At 43.7% G+C, this 21,736-nt stretch overlaps 2 protein-coding genes across 2 annotated transcripts in view; one reads left to right on the plus strand and one right to left on the minus strand.

Moving 5' to 3' along the window:
• LOC117368273 overlaps positions 1-18,995 on the minus strand; it is an 86,203-nt gene extending 67,208 nt beyond the window's left edge. Inside the window, exon 1 of the mRNA XM_033961764.1 lies at positions 18,834-18,995. The gene's annotated coding sequence lies outside the window, so the exon portion shown is untranslated. The remainder of the gene's footprint in view (positions 1-18,833) is intronic.
• The window catches only part of LOC117368683, a 37,390-nt gene that overhangs the window by 1,388 nt on the left and 14,266 nt on the right, over positions 1-21,736 (plus strand). Inside the window, exons 2-5 of the mRNA XM_033962408.1 lie at positions 7,009-7,105; positions 15,241-15,273; positions 15,466-15,741; positions 18,640-18,945. Of these exons, the coding sequence (XP_033818299.1) occupies positions 7,009-7,105; positions 15,241-15,273; positions 15,466-15,741; positions 18,640-18,945 (712 nt within the window). The remainder of the gene's footprint in view (positions 1-7,008; positions 7,106-15,240; positions 15,274-15,465; positions 15,742-18,639; positions 18,946-21,736) is intronic.

A 21,736-nucleotide genomic window follows, 5' to 3' on the forward strand; every position in this document is an offset into this window, starting at 1 on the left:
CAGGGTGGAAAGTCGTCTCTTCTGCATAAGAGAGGAATTGTCACCCTGTGGAACTTCTCCTGAACCTGTATCCAGGTAAATAGCAGCAGCCCTGGATATCCTGTAATGGTGTTACAATACACGAACTTCTGTAAAGGTGTTACAATACAGTTAGCGTTTTCTGAGACGGTTTTCAATACAGACACATTTATACCATAATCAATCCTACAGTTCGATCTCTCCGCGGCTTTCGACGTCGTGCACCATGACATACTAATCTACCAACTTTCTGAGATAGGAATAGACTCCTTTGTTCTAAAGTGGTTCTCAAACTTCCTTCGCGCTCGTTCCTACATTGTCAACACGGCTCCAAATCCGCTTTGTGGACACCATCCTGTGGTGTCCCACAGGGCTCTCCCCTATCCCCTATTCTCTTCAACATGTATATGACCTCCCTGAAGCTCCTCAAACTTTCCCCCCTTGAAATAATTTACACATATGCAGACGATATCCTTATCCTCCTCGAAACAGATCAAAACCTTACAAACCTCCAAGAGAACATCACTTCATGCATAATGAGACTTCACGCCTGGTCCCTCTCTGTACAGATGAAATTAAATGAATCAAAAACAAAATTACTCTGGCTCGGCCCAAAATTAGCACACCTGCCCACCCTCTTCACTCTACCCACAGGCCCTGCTCTGCACCTTGAGTTCTCAAGCAAGGTCCTCGGCATCACTATCGACTCCTCCCTTTCCCTCAATGATCACCTGAATTCCTTGGCAAAATCTTGTTTTTTCAGCCTCCACATGCTGAGGAAAGTTAGATCCTATTTTCACCAAAAACATTTCACCGTCCTTGTACAATCCATCATCCTATCCAAACTCGATTATTGTAATGCCATCTAAGTCGCAAGATTGTGGCGGTATAGAAGAATAAAGTTATTATTATTATTATTTATGCCTAACAAAAAAAAGTCTTCGCAGACTCCAGCTTATCCAGAATACTGCGGCCAAGTTGATTTTTGCTAAACGCAAATCTGACCACGTCTCCCCACTACTTACCAATCTTCACTGGCTCCCAGTACTTCCCAGAATTCATTTCAAATGCTCCTGCCTGGCTTTCAAGATCATTCACGGCATCCTTCCGCCCCTAATCCCTCTATCCTTCCTCGCCCTGACGCCTGCTACCACCAGATCAGCCCACAGACATAAACTATCCTTCCCCTCTCTATACGGCATCCTCCACGCAGGTAAACTGGGAAGATCCCTCCTCTCCAAAATCACGGGCCTTTGGAACGATCTCACTGTCCCGCTGCGGAACCTGGGCTCCCTCCAACTATTCCGAAAACAACTGAAAACCTGGCTTTTCTCTAGCATATAACATCTCTTCTCTTGTTTACATCCCCTCTTTTTACATGCTTTTGTAAATCTTTCTCCTTTCTCTTCCTATATTCTTATGCTTTGTAAACCGTGTCGAGCTCCACTTCCGTGGAGATGATGCGGTATATAAACTTATGGCTTAGTTTAGTTTAGTTTAGTTTAGTGAAGTAAATGATTCCAGTTATTTGGCAAAGACCAAGTTATCCGAATTTCCAAGTATCATTAGGACTTTGGGTAAATACATGACAAATCACATCTTCTGGTGTTTTTAGGATATACCTGGTTTAGCAGGGTAATAAAGATGTTAGAACCCACCTTTCACCTCTATTAACAGCCCCTTGTCCCAGAACTAGCATGAACCCCCCTTCTGCTGCCGTCTGCCAACATCAGCTCCCTCTTACCAAACTCAGCTTCTGCAACATTCCCATCTCTAATGCCCAGCCTCAGCCCTGTATCAGAGCTATTTTTATGCCCCCCGCCAGCCTCCTGCCCCTCTTTTCCCACCCCCAGACCTGTTCGTTGCCTCAGCCCCCTGCTGTCCAGCACTTTGAACAACTTGCAGAATGAAGGACAGGTTGTGTTTCTGCTACCAATGGTCTGGCTGTCAGCAACATGGTTGTAAAAATCAGAGAATAAAGCCATTCGTGAAGGTAAAAGTGATTTCTCTTCACCTTTGTGTCTTGTGTCTCTCTGTACATCTGTCCCTCTCCTATCCTGTGCTGTCTCTCTTCATTCACCTCGGTCTGGCTCTGTCTGTCTCCTCTCATTAACATTTTAAGATAAAGTGAGCTCATGGATCTACAAATCACAGTAACAGTAACACCTGAAGGACCGGAGACATAGGCCAGGATGCACAAAAGTCAGTTGGTAGTACCGACTGGATCACTGTTGGCCAATTCTCTGCCGATTTTTGCTGACCGACTGATGTACAACCGAGTTTACATGCAAATCATTTGAGCGAACATGCCCTATAGCGATCTGATCATATCACAATGAGAACGATTTAAACACAGGCACAGATTATGCTTGTTGGTTTCTGTTGATTCCTGACGCGTTGTGCGCACATGACTGATGTACGTAGTTCATAGGCGTGTTTTATTCATGTGCATCATCAGCACATGTCAAGGCATCGGTCGCAAAACATTGTTGTCGTAAAAAATGTGATATAAGGGATGCTGGAAGAGACAGTGGCATACCAAGGGGGGGGCTGTCTGCCCCGGGTGCACGGCTTGGGGGGGTGCACAGCCGGCCAGGTCCGTGTCTTCCTGTCCTTTTCGGCCGTACCGCTACAATCCTACCTCCCCCGCCGACAAGAAGTCTTTCCGACATCAATTCTGACGTCGGAAAGGACATTACGGGCCAGCCAGGCAATGATTGGCTGGCCCGGAACGTCCTCTCCAACGTCAGAATTGACTTCTTGTCAGCGGGGGGAGGTAGGATCATAGCGCGTGGGCTGGGGGAAAGGAAGGGGAGAAGCGCTTTTTTTTCCCGCGGCAGGGAGGGCAGGATGTAGGCAGGCAAGCTGGCTGGCTTTAGTGAGGGAGATAGGTAGACAGGCAGGCTGGCCAAAATCTGGAAGGTAGTGGGGGGGGACATAAGAAGGCACTATGGACACAGGACAGAGGCACTGGGGGCACCATGGACACGGGACGGAGGCACTGGGGGCACCATGGACATGGTACGGAGGCTCTGGGGGCACCATGGACACGGGACGGAGGCACTGGGGGCACTATGGACACAGGAAGGAGGCACTGGGGGCACTAAGGACACAGGACGGAGGCACTGGGGGCACTAAGGACACAGGACGGGGGCACTGGGGGAACTATGAACATAGGAAGGAAGGAGGGAGGGAATAGAAAGGGACAATTGTTGGGCCTGAGTGCAGAAAGAAAGAAATGAAAGAAAGGATACACAGTCAATTAATAGATGTCACCTTTTGATGAAAAAAATAAATGGTCACGTTACCTCTGACACTTTCGCTGCAGCAGAGTTGGCAGTCGTGCTGAGGTGCAGGAAGGTCCCGCGCTGACTCGTCTGCCAGCTCTGCTCCGGAAGAAGTAAGTTACGTCGGAGGGGGTGGACCCGGCAAACGCAGTCATTGCAGGACTTTGCCACAATTGCGTCTGCCGGGTCCACCCCCTCCGATGTAACTTACTTCTTCTGGAGCAGAGTCACCAGACGAGTCATCGCAGGACCTTCCAGCATGCGGCTGCTGAGTCCGCTCCAGAGCTAGTACATCGGAGTGGGGTGGAATGGCAGCCGGCAGCTACTATCATCGTGGGACCTTGCTGCATGAAGGTAGAGAAAGGAGCAGGATTGCTGGAATGGAAGAGTGGTGGAGGGAAAGAAAGGGGGCAGGGTGGTATGGAAGGGTGGTGCTGATAGAATTGATGTACAGAGAAAGGGGAAAGACATAAGGGGGAAGGATATTGGAGGGAGAGAAAGGGGCTGATGCTGATTGAAGAGGGGTGGATGGTGAGAGAAAGGGCAGACAATGGATGGTAGTGGGGAGCCTATGCTGGATGGAAATGCTGATGGGAGAGATAAGGGAGCAATTGCAGGAAGGAAATGGGAGGAGAGAAAGAGGGGAGCAGACGCTGGATGGAAGTGGACAGAGAGAGGAGAAGGTACTAGATGGAAGGGTTGGAGAAAGAGGGTACATGATGGAAGGAGGGGATAAATAAAAGGAGGGCACATGATGGGGAGAAAAGGATTGAGTTAGGGAAACACTGGAGGGGTGAGGGAAAGAGGTGGCAAGCTTTAGATAGACAGTAAAAAAGGACATTGATGAGAGGGTAGTAAGAACTGGTCCTCAACTGGTCCTCAACATGGCTGCTGGGCTTCAACGCAAAGAAGTGTAAGGTGATGCATCTCGGCAGCAGAAATCCATGCAGAACATACAACTTGAATGGAGAAACACTAGCTACGACCTCAGAAGAACGGGACTTGGGAGTAATCATCAGTGCAGACATGAAGGCTGCCAAACAAGTAGAGAAGGCCTCATCCAAGGCAAGGCGGATGATGGGATGTATCAATAGAAGCTTCGTCAGCCGTAAACCTGAAGTCATAATGCCACTGTACAGAACCATGGTGAGACCTCATCTGGAGTACTGTGTGCAATTCTGGAGGCCACATTACCGTAAAGATGTACTTTGAGTTGAGTCAGTCCAGCGAATGGCCACTAGGATGGTCTCCAGACTCAAGGGTCTCTCATACGAGGAAAGACTGGGCAAGTTGCAGCTCTACTCTCTAGAGGAGCGCAGGGAGAGGGGTGACATGATTGAGACATTTAAGTACGTCACAGGTCGTGTCGAGGTGGAAAACAACATATTCTTCCTAAGGGACCTTCAGTCACAAGGGGGCACCCGCTCAAACTCAGAGGAGGGAGATTTGGTGGTGACACCAGGAAGTATTTCTTTACAGAAAGGGTGGTGGATCACTGGAACAAACTACTGGTGCGTGCTCAACTTTAAGAATAAATGGGACATCCACGTGGGATCTCTACGTGGGTCGAGCAGCACTCTGACTTAATGGGGTGGGACAGTAGAGTGGGCAGACTTGATGGGCTATAGCCCTTTTCTGCCGTCATCTTTCTATGTTTCTATGTTTCTATCTAGACATATGCAGAAAAGGAAAATGAGGGAAAAAAGGGAAAGGGATTGCAGAGGAGAGGTGTGGGAGAGGGAAGGAGAGGAGAGAGATGTCAGACCAATGGGGGTGAAAGGAGAGATGGAAGGGGGAGGCATATAGTTTCTGGAAGGGGCATAGAAGGAGAGAATATGCCATATAGGGGAAGAGAGACGGCAGACAGTGGATGGAAGGAAGAGAGTTACAAGAAGATGCGGAAAGCAGAAACCACAGAAGACAAAGATAGAAAAAAAATTTATATTTATGTATTGCTTTAGGAGACATGTGTCACTGTTTCTGTGGTGCACTGTATGCAGAGTCCAGCTTCTTACTGGTTCAATTTAACCTTTGTCTATGTATTTCTATTTTATCCCCCCTTTTACAAAACTGTGGAGCGTTTTTTAGCGCCAGCCGTGGTGGTAGCAGCTCTGATGCTCAGAATTCTATGAGTGTCAAAGCTGTTACCACCATGGCTAAAATCCACACTACAGTTTTGTAAAAGAGGGAGGGGTTAGTTTGTGATTACATATTCCATACTAGGCGAAGGTGTTTTCTGTGTTCTGTGTGTTTGAAAGACATGGTTTTTTGTTAGGATTAACTGCAGGATTGATCTGTACTAGTCTGGCTTGTTTAGTTTTACAATGGGTGTATTGATGTTGTACTGCTCACTGCAGTATGTAAGATGCTGCCTTTTCCTAGGTCCTCATGTGTGATATGTGGCTTGTTACTAAAAGTCATGTTTTTTGTACAGATCGGGGGGGTGTCAAAAAATGATGGGCCCCAGGTCTCACATATGCTAGGTACGCCACTGGGAAGAGATGTTCCTTGTCTTGGCAGTTGTTGGGTGGAAGCTGTTGAACAGAGCTGTGGAAAGGAGTTCTGTCAGAAGGAGCCGTTGGATGGAGTTGTAAAAGGGAGGAGCAATCGCACACTGTTGGAAGCGAACTGTTGGACAGTGCTGCTGAAAAGTGAACATTGGTTCTTTATATTTTTGATAGCATAGTATAGATTTTTTAAAATCGTTTTTACAGTGTCAACGTATAACTTCGATACTGATTCTATTACTTTTTCAGGGCAGAAGTGTCATCAAGGATAGTGAGCGACTGGTCTTCACCAAACGCTCTTTTTCAGATTGGGAAACCCGATTGGTATCACTTCTTCTGGTTGAAAGCTTTTTATACATCGATCGCTCAACTACTTTACATGGCATTTCACTACTTAGCATGCTCAGATCGGAGATTGAGTGAGCGATCGCGGACAGCAGTTTTGTGTATCGGGTAATCCGATCCAATCGATCACTAAACTGGTCAAACTGGTTTAGCGACAATCGGGACATGATCAGTAAGTTTTGTGCATCCCCAGATAATTAGGAAAAAATCATTCTGTCAGTCCAATGTGGGATCCCTGCAATGTGTGGGGTGGCTGTGTTGTTATTCTGGGGTAACAGAAGATAAGAATAGCCTTATTGGGTCAGACCAATGGACCATCTAGCCCAGTAGCCCGTCCTCATGGTGGCCAATCCAGGTCACTAGCACCTAGCAAAAATCCAAACAGGAGCAACATTTCATGCTAGCGATCCCAGGGCAAGCACTGGCTTCTGCCATGTCGTCTCAATAGCAGACTATGGACTTTTCCTCCAGGAACTTGTCCACACCTTTCTTAAAACCAATAAGATTAGCCTTACTGGGTCAGACCAATGGTCCATATAGCCCAGTAGCCCGTCCTCATGGTGGCCAATCCAGGTCATTAGTACCTGCATTTTTCCGCTGTCATACTGAGATTAAGCCCTGGCTCCCTTATGCCCTGTGAGTGTCACTCTGGACTGTCAGGACTGTCATTTTGCAGGTCACACAGTTGGGTTAAACTGTGGAGAGAGAAAAGCCCTGCTAACTCTTTCTTCACATCTGTGGTCAGAGAATAGTGGGAAGTCTGGGAGGACAGAAGTGATGAATTGATTTCCTCATCTCAACATCACTTCACAGCCCTGGTTAGTTCCTCAGTCCTGGGACAGTGACACCAGCCTCAGAAGGGAGAAGTAACCGAGGCCATTATCAGCTGTGATTCTGGTACCAGAAGCATAAAGACACCCATGAATCTCCAGCTCCTCCTCCTCCCCTGTGAGTACCCAGCACCCCCCTCGCTGTCCCTTCACCTGTGAGCACCCTGCATCCCTCTATTTCTCTCACCTGTGGTATCCTACACCCTCTTTTCTCTTCTTGTAAGTACTCTGCACCCCTCCTCATCTATGAGTATCTTCTTGCACCCAACCCTCCCCTTCACCTGTGAGCATTCTTCTCTCTTCCCTCCTCCTCACCTTTAAGCACCCTCAACCCCCAGCGCTAACCACAAATATTCAACAGTTAGCCCATGACAAGCGATTTAAATCGTCAGGAACCTCTGCAGGCTCCTTAAGCCACTGTGGATATGGGCCAGTAGGACTTGGGCCTAGTCATTTCAGGTCCAGTCTCCACATGGTCTGTGATTATAATCCTGGGCAGTTTTAGAAAGACCTGTTTCTGATCAGAAAACACTGTTTTTATGTGCCAAGGAAGCTCATAACATACCCCCATTAGGTGGATCTTTCCTACGAGACCTTATTCCTTGCAAATTCATTTGTTTTAAATTCATCCTGTGCTGGTTAATCCCAGTGGCTTTGATTGCACAAGCACAGTTTCACTGTTTGAATTCATACTCCTTTGCCTTTTGGAGGTTTGTTTTCTCAGTTCTCCATGACTAGATTGTAAGCTCAGAAGGGGAGGGACTGTCACTTATGTCTCTATAAAGTACTGTGTAATCTGGTAGCACCAGACAATGATAATATGTGGAAGAACACAGTTCAACAGTGGTGTCTGATGTTGTGTGCTAAATTTTACTAAAACATTTCTGCCAGTGGTAGTGTCGGAGTGATCAGAACTCTTGAGAAGTCTCACAGGCGGGCTGAAGGCTCATTGACATGGTTTTGGTATTGAATACAGCAGTGTCCAATTTCTCACCGATTTCCAATACTCCGGTACCTTGGTCAGATCATTCTTTGCTTACTGTTTCTCTTTATTGGTCTCCCATTACTTCTCACCCGAACTCCAAACTAATAAGTTTCAGAGACTACTCAAAGTTGGATACTCCTACCATTGCTTCTAACTTTATTTTTTGCAATGATATTACTTTGAATTCTAACACTGATGATCTTATTTCAGTATGGAATGATTCTGTTCTCACATTTTTAAATAAGTTTGCTTCTTTTCAAACCCAATTTATCTCCCATCGTCGCCATAAGAATCCGTGGTTCTCCCCTGAACTACTACTAATCAAAGAGCAAATCTGCTCATTGGAGCAGAAATGGAGGCATAGTAAATCTCTCTTTGATTTAAAAAATTATAAGGAGCATCCTACTACAAATCAAAAATAGTCAAAGCTAAATCTCTTTATTACTCTAAAAAGATTTCTACTGCAAAAACACTTCAACATTATAAAAAATTGCCCATTCATTGACCACTTGAACCGTTCTGATTCCTTACAACTCCCTTCTGCTCAATCTTTGGCAGATCATTTCACTAACAAAATTCAGAAAATTTGAGCCTCATTTCAACCATCTGCTCAGCCAATTCCTTCTACCTATTCTAACTTGGATTCTCAACCTTCTTACTTATCTCTTTTAAAATGTTCTCATTTCAGAATTCCCACACATTCTGAGATACCGCGAATCATTAATTCGATGAATTTAAAGGGTACCAGTACAGATTTCATCCCTCCATTTATTTTCAAATGATATTTCGCCACTTTTGAACCATACATATTAAGACTTAGGGCTTCTTTTACAAAGGCGTGCTAGCGTTTTTAGCGCACGCATCGGATTAGTGCATGCTATAGTGGGCGCTAGCTGAAAAACTATCGCCTGCTTAAAAGGAGGCGGTAGCAGCTAGCGCGCGGGGCTATTTAGCGCACGCTATTCCGTGCGTTAAGGCCCTAACGCACCTTTGTAAAAGGAGCCCTTAGTTGCCGCTAGTCTTCAAGTTTCAAGTTTATTGGCTTTTAATATACCGACCATCAGCAAGTATCTGGCCGGTTTACAATAAAAAATTTGAAGGAAAAATAAATAGATAGTTTAGAAATAATTGAGGTGTACACTAAGAACATTAACTAGACAAACTTGAAGGTGAGGGAAAAATGGGAAGAATGGGGAGAAAGTTACATGTTAAAAGAAGAAAGGAGACAGAGGGAAGAGGATAAAACAAATAGGGTGGGATCGCTTTATAAAAGCGGTTGGTTAAATATAGAAAAGAAGAAAAAAGGTGAAGAATGGAGATAAGGGGAGAAAGAAAAAGAAAAAAAAAAAAAGAAACTATATGTATTTAAAAGAAAATCTAGATGCAGGAAAAAGCATCGCTAAATAGAAAGGTCTTCAAACTTATTTTAAATTTGTCAAGTTGATTTTCGGATTGGAGTAGCTGTGGCAGAGCATTCCACAAGGTGGGAGCTACTACTGCAAAGTTTATTTTCCTAGAATAGAAAAAGTCTTTTATAGAAGGAATTGATAAGAGTTTCAGATCTGCTGACCTTAGGAGTCGTATTGAGCGGTGTGGGATGAGAAGCTTGTCTAGGTATGAGGGCAGTCTGATTTTGAAAGTAAGCAGAATGGTTTTATAAGTGATACGTTGTGTAATGGGGAGCCAGTGTGCTTCCTTCAGAAGAGGGGTAACATGGTCAAATTTCCTGGCTTTATAGATGAGTTTTATTGCTGTGGTTTGAATTAGTTGTAAACGTCGAATTTCTTTTCGTTGAAAAGAGAGTTACATTAATCGAGGTGGGAGATCACTAGAGAATGAATTAGAATTTTGATTGCATCTGTCTCTAGGATCAAAGTTAGCGAGCAGATGAGGCAAAGTTTGAAAAAGCAAATCTTAGCGACCGAGCTGATGTGATCGTGAAAAGTGAGATCTTTATCGATGATAACTCCTAGTAATTTTATTTTTGGTTCTATTTTTATAGGAATGGATTTGATGGAAATTTTTCCTGATAGAGTCTCACTGTTGTTGATTGGAAGTAGGAGACCACAGGATTTGTCAATAATGAGGGAGAGTTTGTTTGTGTAAAGCCAGTCACTAATTGTATCGAGTTTATTGTTAATAATGATTATTTCTGAGATGTTTGAGGTGTTGATAGGATGAAGGAGTTGTATGTCATCTGCATACGCGAAAATCTTGAATCCGATAGACTGTGCTAGGGTTAAAAGAGGAGATAGAAAGATATTGAATAATAGAGGAGATAGAATAGAGCCTTGTGGGACACCATAGGTTTGTGAAATGGGGGTAGAAGTTTCATTCTTTACATGAACTTTGAAACAGCGTTCAGTAAAGTATGAAGCAAACCATGAAAGTGCCTGGCCTGTAACACCGCAGTCTTTGAGTCGATTGAGAAGGAGAGAATGGTCAATGGTATCGAAGGCAGCTGATAAATCAAGAGAGATGAGAAGAACCGATTTTTGATGATCATGATAGTAATGTATAGTAGAGAGTAGACCTAGTAGTGAAAGTTCCGTAGAATGTGATGAGCGGAAACCAGTTTGACATGGATGTAGGGCATGGGTATTGTCAATGAATTCGGTAAGTTGATTATGAATTATTTTTTCAGTTAGTTTGGAAATCATTGGGAGGTTAGCGATAGGATGAAAATTGGCTGGTAAAGAGGGATCTAAGTTGTGATTTTTCAGTTTTGGAATGACAAGAGCTGTTTTCCATGCCGTAGGGACAATGCTGTCTGAGAGAGACTTCGATACCATTTCCTGAATAAATGGGCCGAAGAAAGAAAAAAAATTTTTAAGAAGCGACGGGTGAATACTTTCCATGAGATTATTGGGAGTATTTAGGGATTGTAAAATAGAAAGAAGATTTGCTAGGGAAGGCAGTTTAAAGTTTGAACAAGTACTAAATGGCAGGTGAGTAGAGTCGTCAGGGATGGCTGAAGGAGGAACAAGAGAGGAAGGTCCGAGATGAGATCTGATGTCTTTGATTTTGGTGTCAAAAAAGAGTGCCAACTCAGTAGCAGTCGGTTGAGTGGTTAAGGGTAAAGATTTCTTTTTAGAATAGGAAGAGAGCGATTGAACTAGACTGAAAAGAGCAGAGGAATTACGGGTAGAAGAGATTAATTTGGAATAGTATTCTTTTTTGTTTGTTGAATGATAGTTTTATAATGTGAGAGGCTTATTCTTTGAAAAGAATGAGAAGATTCTTACAGCGTGATTTGCACCATTTTTGTTCTATTGAACGAAGTTGACGTCGAAGCAGTGCAAGGTTATCATTATACCAAGGTTTATTATTTTTATTTTTAGAATCTGATTCGTGGTTGATTTTTTCCCGTTGAGGGGCTAAAGAATCTATTAGAGATTTAGTAGAGGTTTCCCAAAGGGTGAATTGATCATCAATGGAGAGAGAGGAGAAGTTTTCCAGATTTATGTTAAAAGAGTTTTCAATAGCAGAGAGGGTTATTTCCTTGGTGTTTTGAGACTTGTAAGTTTTATTTTGTGGAGCGTAACATGTATGCGTGGGGAGGTCTAGTTGCCAATTAATAAGGATATGGTCTGACCAGGGGAGAGGATGGGGTTGAAAATTTTGGAAGAGATGACTAATAGAGTTAAAGCAGAATATCATGTCTATGGTGTTACCAGCTGAGTGGGTAGGCATAGAGATGAGGGGAATTAGAGATAGGTCGGAGATTAATGTTAGAAGCTCTGAAGTGTTATGATGGGTAGGAGAATTAAAATGAATATTGAAGTCTCCAAGAATGATAGAATCCGGATTGGAAATAGCAAAGTCTGAGATTGTAGAAGTGAGAGTGGAGAGTGTTGTTTTAGTAATCGGTGGAGGAAAATAAATAAGTAGGAAGTTGAGAGAGGGAGAAGTTTTTATAGAGAATTGGAGGGTTTCAACTGGGGTATTAGAATAAGAATTAAGAGAGTGCGACTGAAGAGGGATAGAAGTATGATAGATGATAGCTATCCCTCCTCCTTTTTTATTGGGGCGAGGTTGAAAAATAGTCTTGAAGTGGGTAGGACAGGCTTGGGTAAGGTAGGCATCTTCCCCCTTAGTTAACCATATCGCAGTGATACATAATAAATGAAGTTTGTGTTGAATAATTAAATCATGAATTAAATGGTGTTTACTCTTCATTGATCGTACGTTTACAAGACCTATATTTAGTTTAGAGGGAAAAAGAGGCAGTGTGGAACAATAGGTAGAAGCAGGCAAAGTCTGAATAGTGATATACTGTCTTTGCTGAATTTTAGACGAGGTATGAGGAGAGGTTATGATAGGAGAACGGCGGCCCCATATGGTAGGAATAGAGGCCATTTGAGAGGGACTAGAATGTTGAAGTGGGGAAGAGTCGGGATGAATAGTGGTATGAACTAGAGAAAGAAAAATTAGGAGGTCATAAATGAGGAAAAAAGCTGTGAATTGTAGTATTATTTTGGATAGAGCTTTACTGGGGTAGTGTTAAATATGCTGGAAATAAAGTTATGAAGAAGCTGCATGAAGGAGCGCATAAAGGAGCAGGACCTGCTCCTTAGGTGCGCTCCTTTGGCGCGTGCCGCAAAGCAGGCTGATTTAAAGGTAACACTACCGGTGGTGGAAAGTGGGCGGAGTTGTCGGCTCCGCCGCTGTGTGGCGGCAATCCCCCTGGGGAGGAAGAAAGCCTGTTAAAATCAAAATGGAGACACATTAGAAAAGAACAAACAGTAAACCAGATAATGATTATAGATTATAAATGTAAAGGCAAGGAGAACATATAAAGAACAGGCAAAGAATAATAAAGAGGGTAGTAGTTCTCTAAAAAACCAGATAAACCAGATAATAAGATAGTACTAACCAAATACAACAGATAAAATGGTAACTAAAAGAGGATTAAAAAACTTAAACAAAGTTACTTTAACAAAGTGGTGGCTAAGATAGTTGCAGGCAGTAAGTGAGAGAGCCTGTGAGCAAATGAGTGCAAAATAATCAGGCGTGAGCCGCAAAACAGGCTGATTTAAAGGTAACACTACCGGTGGTGGAAAGTTCTATACCAAAACCTTGGAAAGAAGCCATTATTCACCCGACCATCAAAGAATTTAAACTCAGCGCCGCTGATAATGCAAATTATCACCCAATCTTCAATCTCTCCTTCCTAGCTAAGATTACTGAGAAGGTGGTCTTTAATCAAATTTCCAATTTTATGGAAAACACCAATGCCTTGCACCCAAATCAAACTGGATTCAGAAAATATTCAGAAAACTTTCCCTTATTGGTCTTCTTCTTGCTAATATCACTTATCACTTGGACCATCCTAACTCAGTCATTCTCATTTCTCTAGACTTGTCCTCAGCCTTCGATACAATTGATCACCATTTACTCATTCATCAATTACAGGAAATAGGAATATCAGACCAATACTAAACTGGTTTATTTCATATTTCAAAGATTGTTCTTCATTTAACAGTTACTTATCTGAATCATACTCCCAAATGACTTCAGTATACCTCAGGGATCAATCTTCTTTCCCCTCCTCTTTAATATTTTCCTGGCTCCTCTGATTACCCTTGGACAATCAATTGGCTTTACCATCTATGCCTATGCCAATGATACCCAACTAATTCAACCAATCAACTTGGATAACCTTGAAGACATCTCCAATATCAATTGAAAGCTGGAAAAAATAGGTGACTGGCTCAAATCTAATATATTATCACTTAACGTTAATAAAACCAAAGCAATGATTTTTCCAACCAAGAAAGGTTCTTCTCTACAATCAATTTCAAGTCTATTCCGGTTCAGTCAGTCAGCTCAATCAAGCTCTTAGGAATTACTTTTGATGAGAACCTCAATTTTCATGACCATATAAGCACAGTAGTTTGTAAATGTTTTCACCGCCTCCAGATGATCCGTTCTCTTCCTAACTTCCTTGACCACTCTGCTTTAAACATTCTTATTCATTCCCTGGTCATCTCTTGCCTGGACTACGGTAATGCTTTATATCATGGAATTACTAAAAAAGAGGTCTACAGATAGTCCAGAATTCTGCCGTTAAAATTAAATCATATCACTCCCCTCCTATCAATCATCGTATCACTTATAAAACATTACTGCTGACATTTAAAACAAGAAAAACAGAACACCCGGAATTTTATCAACAAACCTCTGATCCCATTCTCTTCACCATGCACCCTTCGATCCTCTGATCCAAATTTATTAAGAGTCCTGTCACATAGACACATCAATACCAGCAGAAATTCCAGTTTTTCACTTGTTGCTCCTTCCCTTTGGAACTTGATGCCTAACTCCTTAGAGTGACAACATCTATGGAGAAATTCAAATCCATCCTGAAAACGTTCCTTTTTTAAAGATGCTTTCCAAGTTTGACTGTCCTTTTAAGGATTTTTAAAACTTAATTTCAGTCCACTTCAGTTGGAGTGCTAATTGTCACCCTGCCCTTTTGTATTTTCCTGTTTCTCTCTTTTCTTTATTTATATTGTAGTTCTCCCTTTTCCTCTCGTTTCAGTATGTCCTTTTGTCTTATTTGTCTGTCATCTTAATTGATGATGTCATTTCTTTGGTACTATTTGTTCCGCCCTTGATTTTATGTACAACGACCTTGAAATATTTGATAAGGTGCTATAACAATTTTTAATAAACTTGGAAACTTACAGTGTTTCTCAACTCAGTTCTGGAGTACTCCCTTGCCAGTCAGGTTTCCACAATGAAGACACATAAACTTTATTTGCATACATGGTCTCCACTATATTCAAATTTCTTTCATGCTTATTCATTGTGGATAGCCTGAAAATTGAGAAACACTGTTCCAGGACACCTTAATAGTTCAGCACTGGCTCTGCCATCTGCCTTATTCTCTCAGTATGTCTGATAGGATACTGTTTATCCCCTCTGCTGCAGATGCAATAAAAAACAAAACAAAAAAACATTCAGGCTCCTTCGAGAACTCTTTCTCTCATACATGTATTCACTGGATTTTAGATTCACTGACTACCCAGTAGTAAAATCTTTTTCCTCAAAGAAACAGAACTGAGGGGGATCTTTGGGAATGTCTCAGTGAGATCCTGAAAACTAACGGATTCCCATTAGGAGGGGAGGGAAGGCCAGTGGAAATGTGAATACTCTGCCCTCTGCTGGCAAATATGTTCATTGCACCAGGGGGAGACCAAACCCCAGCCACATGCCTTCAGCTGGGAGTCTCTCTAACGGATTGCTATCTCTTTTATTCTCAGGCTGTCTCCTCCTGGGATGGACTGAAGCAGAAAGTGAGTGTCTCTTATCTTTGATAATTCCCTCAATACCTGTCTCTTTCAGGCACTGAGTGGAATGGGGATCTCTTATAATGTAGGAGGGTCTCTGATCACTGGCTGCTCCTCTGACCTTGGTAAATATAGTCCAGCTTTAAATTACAAGGATTTGTGTGAGAAAAGTTTACATTTTGGGTTGTTTCCTTACAGATAAGCTCTCAATCTCTGTGAAGAGAGACTCAGAGGTGCCAGGAAGATACAGCATTACATGTTCATTGCCCAGCAGGTCCAGCGTGACCTGGTTTCGTCTTTATAAAGACCAGAATAGAGTTCTATTTGATTTGCTACCTGAATCCTCACAGTTGCCCAGGGCGACTTTCTCTGTCCAAAATGAAGGGCAGTACACCTGTCAGTACATTCTGATAACCTCCTCTTCAGTACTCCAATACTACTTCTCTCCAGTGAGTGATTCAGTGAGCGTAAGAGGTGAGTGCTGTCCTCTACTTCTCCCAAGACTCCCCAGTCTGCACCACGGGGACACATGCAGACAGTGGGTCTCTTTACCCCATCCGAGGCTTATCATATGGTTCCAGAAAAAAAAAGAGGACAGATTGAGACATCCAGGTTTTACTTCCATTGCTTTCAACCCAGATGTCTCTGTCTATCTTTCTTACTTCCATTGCTTTCAATGGAAAACCTGGATGTCTCAATCCGTCCTCTTTTTTTCTGGAGCTATATGGTAACCCTGTACAGAGGGGAAACAGGATAATTCTTTAAGTAACCCTGTCTCCATCCCTTGCCTTAAGGGCCCACTGGGGAATCGAGAGCCAAATATCAAGATTTGACCTCGTCACACCACTGCTTAGAGAATGACACTGGTTACCGATTGAAAACAGAATTGAATTTCAAAGTTCTACATAGTGACGTCCATAATAGCATCCCCAGATTTACTGAACTCTTGGGTAGCTCTGCGGACCAATGTAGTTCCCTCCCCCCTAAACAAACGCAGCAAGTGGGTTGCCCAATCCCTCCTGCCCAGAACACCCCCCTCCCATACGAAACCGGCAGGAGGGTGCCTAATTCCTCCTGCCGGAACCCCCCACGTAGATATCCCAACGACCCCCCACACCTCCTAACCCCCCGTCCCTGGACCCCTTGCTAACTTTTAATGATGGCTGACTGGCCAGGTCTTTCCACCATATGGCCAGCCCGCCTCTGTCAAAATGAGGTGAGCCTTCCCGGTGCATTGTGGAATGCACCAGGGAGGGGCCTAAGGCCTGAAACCCATGCTGCTCCTTATGACCCTGGGCAAGTCACTTAATCCCCCCATTGCCCCAGGTACACTAGATAAATTATAAGCCCACCGGAAAAATGCTGGACTACCTGAATAGATTCATGTAAACCGTCCTGAGCTCTCCTGGGAGAACGGTATAGAAAATTTAAAAAAAAAAAAAAAATGGCCCAGGCACCTAAGGCCCCTCCTATGGGCGGGGCCTTAGGCACACGGGCCAACCGTAATCTTAGATTGGCCCATGTGCCTAAGGCCCCACCCATAGGAGGGGCCTAACACCCTGACCCTAATGCTGAAAGATATAAAATACAACACGTCTCACTGGAAATCACTCAACTACCAAATAGCAAAAGTGTGGAACTCACTTCCCATTGCAATTAGCACAACTACAAGATACATACTGTTTAAAAAAAAAAAAAAAAAAAAATCTAAAATCATGGCTTTTTAAGAAATTCTTACCAGGTGTCCAAAGAGACTCAGACTAATAATACAAGTCACTCGAAACCTCGGACTTTATGTATAATTTGATAACTTTATGTAGCATGTATAAATCTTTGTAACATATTTAACTCTATACAAAATTCTATGTAATAATATATTGCTTGAAACCCGCTTAGAAGATTCTGTGGGATATAAAATTGCATATAACATAACATCACCCCTCCTACACACACACCCCTAATTTCCCATCATGGTAGATTATCAGTACAGGCAACCTCTTAAAAGTTTTAAAAGACATCTAAAGGCAAATTTTATTTTCAATTGGGCTTTTTAAACTGATGGGATGTGAATTTAGGACTTCAATCTGCATTTATATATTCTTATATTTTTTATTTTCATTTATTTTTAATGAATTCATTTGTAATTTAATTTTAATAATTTAGATTGTTATATAATACTAGTTTTTTAGCCCGTTACATTAACGGGTGCTAGAATAGATGTGTAGACTGAGGCATTTCTTTCTTTCTTTATGTCTGTCTTTCTTTCTCTCTCCCTGCCCCCTTGCTTTCTTTCTTTCTGTCTCTCTTCCTGGCCCCCTATCTGTCTGTCTTTCTTTCTTTCTGTCTCTCTCCCTGCCCCTTTCTTTCTTTCTTTCTGTCTCTCTCCCTGGCCCCGTCTGTTTTTCTTTCTTTCTGTCTCTCCCCCCTGTCCAGCAGCACCTCTTCCCTGCTCCCCCTGTCCAGCAGTAGCCCTTCTCCCTTACTTTTAGCTCCCCCTGTCCAGCAGCACCACTTCCCTGTTCCCCCTGTTCAACAGTAGCCCTTCTCCCTTACTTTTACCTCCCCTCTGTCCAGAAGCACCCCTTCCCTGCTCCCCCTGTCCAGCAGTAGCCCTTCTACCTTACTTTTATCTCACCCCCTGTCTAGCAGCACCCCTTCCCTGCTCCACCTGTCCAGCAGTAGCCCTTCTCTCTTCCTTGCTCCCCCTGTCCAGCATCTGCTAGCCTGGGCAGCCTTGGGACTTTTGCTAGGCTGGCCCGCCTCGCATTATCGAAGTGGGCCAGCCTAGCGAATGCCCCACGACTGCTTGATGAAACCGCGGCTGCTGCCTTTGCTGGTCTGAGAGTGAGAAGAGGCATCTCGGTAGCGGCAGTGCAGGAAGTCAGCCGGCGTCTGAGATCGGGGCAGAAGGCAGGCACTTTGCATGTGTGGCACAGAAGCATAAATCACGGACGCAGGGCGCACGGAGATTGAAGTGCACATGCGTGCTAAGGGTTTTATTATAGTGGATTCTGTATTAGGAATGTTACTTTTTTTCTTTTCATAATTTTGATTGAATTATATTGTAAACCGCTTTGATCCTTTTTTGGCTATATATGCAGCATATAAAGATTTTAATAAACATAAAAAACAATAAATCAAATCAAATAGTCCCACCTATTGAGCACCTTCAAATAGTTCTCTTGAACACAGCACCATCCCTACAAATAAGTATCACACGTCCATCAATTATATACAGAAATAAAACTATGCAGACCCCTGAAGGGCTCCTTATGTGACTGAACGCCAGAAAGAGCTGTTTTTCTACTCCATTCATTGCTGTTTATTTTAATTTCAAAAAATTGCACTTCATTCTTCCTGACGTTCTTTCAGATCTGCCTAAACCCTCGATCTCTGTGGAAAAAGATCTTGGTGAAACAGGAAGATACCGGGTTAACTGCTCAGAGACTACGATAAGCGCAGAAAAACGATTTACTTTATTCCAGGGACAGCATCAGAAGAGCGTCACAGTCATGAAAGATGGAGCTGGTACTCTAAGCCTTCCCAGAGATGCAAATGATACTTACTGGTGCACCTATTACATCATAGGAGAGTGGCTTGAGTCCCCATTTAGTGATCCAGTAGTCATCAGTGAGGATGTAAAGTTCCAGAGCAGCCCGACGATGAATCCTCTCTCAGGTATGTACGTAAAGAGAAAATTTTTAAAAACAGCTGGTTACTTCATAGCCACCCAGATGCAAAACATGCCATCAGCTCTAACATGATAACATAGTAGATGACAGCAGAATGGCCCATCCAGTCTGCCCAACCTGATTCAATTTACATTTTTACATTTTTTTTTCTTAGCTATTTCTGGGCAAGAATCCAAAGCTCTACCTGGTACTGTGCTTGGGTTCCAACTGCCAAAATCTCAGTTAAAACCTAATCCAGCCCATCTACACCCTCCCAGCCACTGAAGCCCTCCCAAGCCCATCCCCCACCAAACAGCCATACACAGACACAGACCTTGCAAGTCTGCCCAGTACTGGCCTGAGTTCAATTTTTAATATTATTTTCTGATTCTAGATCCTCTGTGTTCATACCACGCTTCTTTGAACTCAGTCACAGTTTTACTCTCCACCACCTCTCTCGGGAGCGCATTCCAGGCATCCACCACCCTCTCTGTAAAGTAGAACTTCCTAACATTGCGTTTGAATCTACCACCCCTCAAACTCAAATTATGTCCTCTGGTTTTACCATTTTCCTTTCTCTGGAAAAGATTTTGTTCTACGTTAATACCCTTCAAGTATTTGAATGTCTGAATCATATCTCCCCTGTCCCTCCTTTCCTCTAGGGCAGTGTTTTTCAACCTTTTTACACCCGTGGACTGGCAGAAATAAAAGAATTATTTTGTGGACCGGCAAACTACTAAGACCGAAATAAAAAAACACATTTCCGCCCTGTCTCCGCAAGCTCAGTCCCCACAAACCATCTGATCCCATCTGCACAAGCCTCAGTTATGATTTTATATTGAACATATTTTATTAAAGTATAAAAAGAAACAATATTCTGTACAATTGTCATTTTATAAATATAAATATTCAGAGCAAGGACCAACAAAACCCCTGTCTCCCCTCCCCTTCACATATATCCCCTCTACTATCAAGAAAACTGAACAAGCCAAATTATTACAGAATGCTACACAGAAATATCATGCTAACAGAATACTGCAGTCACACATGACATGAATAGTGTTAGGCTTTGCAGTCCCCAGTTATGTCTCTAGCAGGATATATATTTCAAATCTGATATATTGTAATGACAAAATAGAAATAAAATTATTTTTTTCTACCTTTTGTGCTCTCTGCTTTCATCTACTTTTCACTCTTTTCGTTCCAGCGTCTGCCCGTTCCATCCACTGTCTGCCCTCTCCCCCTTCCATATGTATCTGACTTCTTTCTATGCCCCTCTCCCCTTTCCATCCTGCCTGTGCCTTCTCTCTCCTTTTTACATCATTCATTCCAGCTTCACTGCTTTCTTCATTTTTATCTCTCCTACACCAGATCTAGCATCTTTATCCCTCTCTCATTTCTCTGCTGACCCCCTTTCCAGCATCAGTCTCTCTCTACTTTCTCATTCCTGTCTCTCCCCTTTCCCTCATCTGATCTCCCTGCCAGCTGTTTCCTTCCTTTTTTCCTTCTCCCTTCCCTCCTCCCCCCTATCCAACAGTAGCTCTCTTCCCATCCCTTTCCCTCTTCCCCTCCCAGCAGCATCTCTCCTTCTACCTCCCTCCAGGTGCAGTAGCAGCTCTCCCTTTATCCAGCAGCTTCCCAGCCTCCAATAGTGGCTTCCTCTCCTTCCAGCAGCTCTCAGTACTTGCCTGCAGCAGTGATTTCCTTAGGCAGCCTTGGGTCCATTGCCGCCTCTGAGGAAAGGGGAAGTTGCCGAAGTGAATCACTGCCCTGGTAAGTACAGAGCTGCTAGGAGAGGAGACAGCCACTGTTGAAGGCTCCCCATGATCGTACTCCTGCTTTGTAAAACAGCTTTGCACCGCAGGCCCTGACGCCCAAGACGAGACGGAGGCCCCTACCCGCCCTATCCTGCACATGGGCAGACTCTCAGCACAGACGCTGCTGATGGCTCAATCCACACGCTGACCCCCCCGCGCACGCTGACCATCTCCCTTCTACTTGCACCTTCCCCACGGCCCTCTTCGGCAACTCGGCAGGGGCAGTGATCATGACAGGCTGCCGACGGGCATTCCCTCTCTGAATCCCACCTATTTTGTTTCAACTTCCTGTTTCCGCATAGGCGAGACTCACAGAGGGAATGCCCGACGTCGGCAGCCTGTCTTGATCGCCCGAGGCTGGGAGGAACAGAAGATTTCCGCGAACACCACCGGGGCAGGAAATTTAACGGCGTCGATCTCGCCGGCCCTGCGCGGACCGGCAGGAATTTTCTGCGGACCGGCACCGGTCCACGGACCGGCAGTTGAACCACTATGCTCTAGGTCAGGGGTGTCAAAGTCCCTCCTCGAGGGCCAGAATCCAGTCGGGTTTTCTGGATTTCCCCAATGAATATGCATTGAAAGCAGTGCATGCAAATAGATCTCATGCAGATTCATTGGGGAAATCCTGAAAACCCGACTGGATTCTGGCCCTCGAGGACCGACTTTGACACCTGTGCTCTAGGTTATATATATTCAGGGCTTCCAGTCTCTCCTCATACATCTTCTGTTTTTTTCGCCTTTAGATCTTTGGACACTATCACCCTAAGGTCCCTCTCCCCATCCATGCATATTAGCTTCTCTCCTCCCAGCATATACGGTTCCTTCTGATTATTAATCCCCAAATGCATTACTCTGCATTTCTTTGCATTGAATTTTAGTTGCCAGGCATTAGACCATTCCTCTAACTTTTGCAGATCCTTTTTCATATTTTCCACTCCCTCTTCGGTGTCTACTCTGTTACAAATCTTAGTATCATCTGCA

Source organism: Geotrypetes seraphini, chromosome 10 (assembly GCF_902459505.1).
Source record: "Geotrypetes seraphini chromosome 10, aGeoSer1.1, whole genome shotgun sequence".
NCBI classification, from domain to species: domain Eukaryota; kingdom Metazoa; phylum Chordata; class Amphibia; order Gymnophiona; family Dermophiidae; genus Geotrypetes; species Geotrypetes seraphini.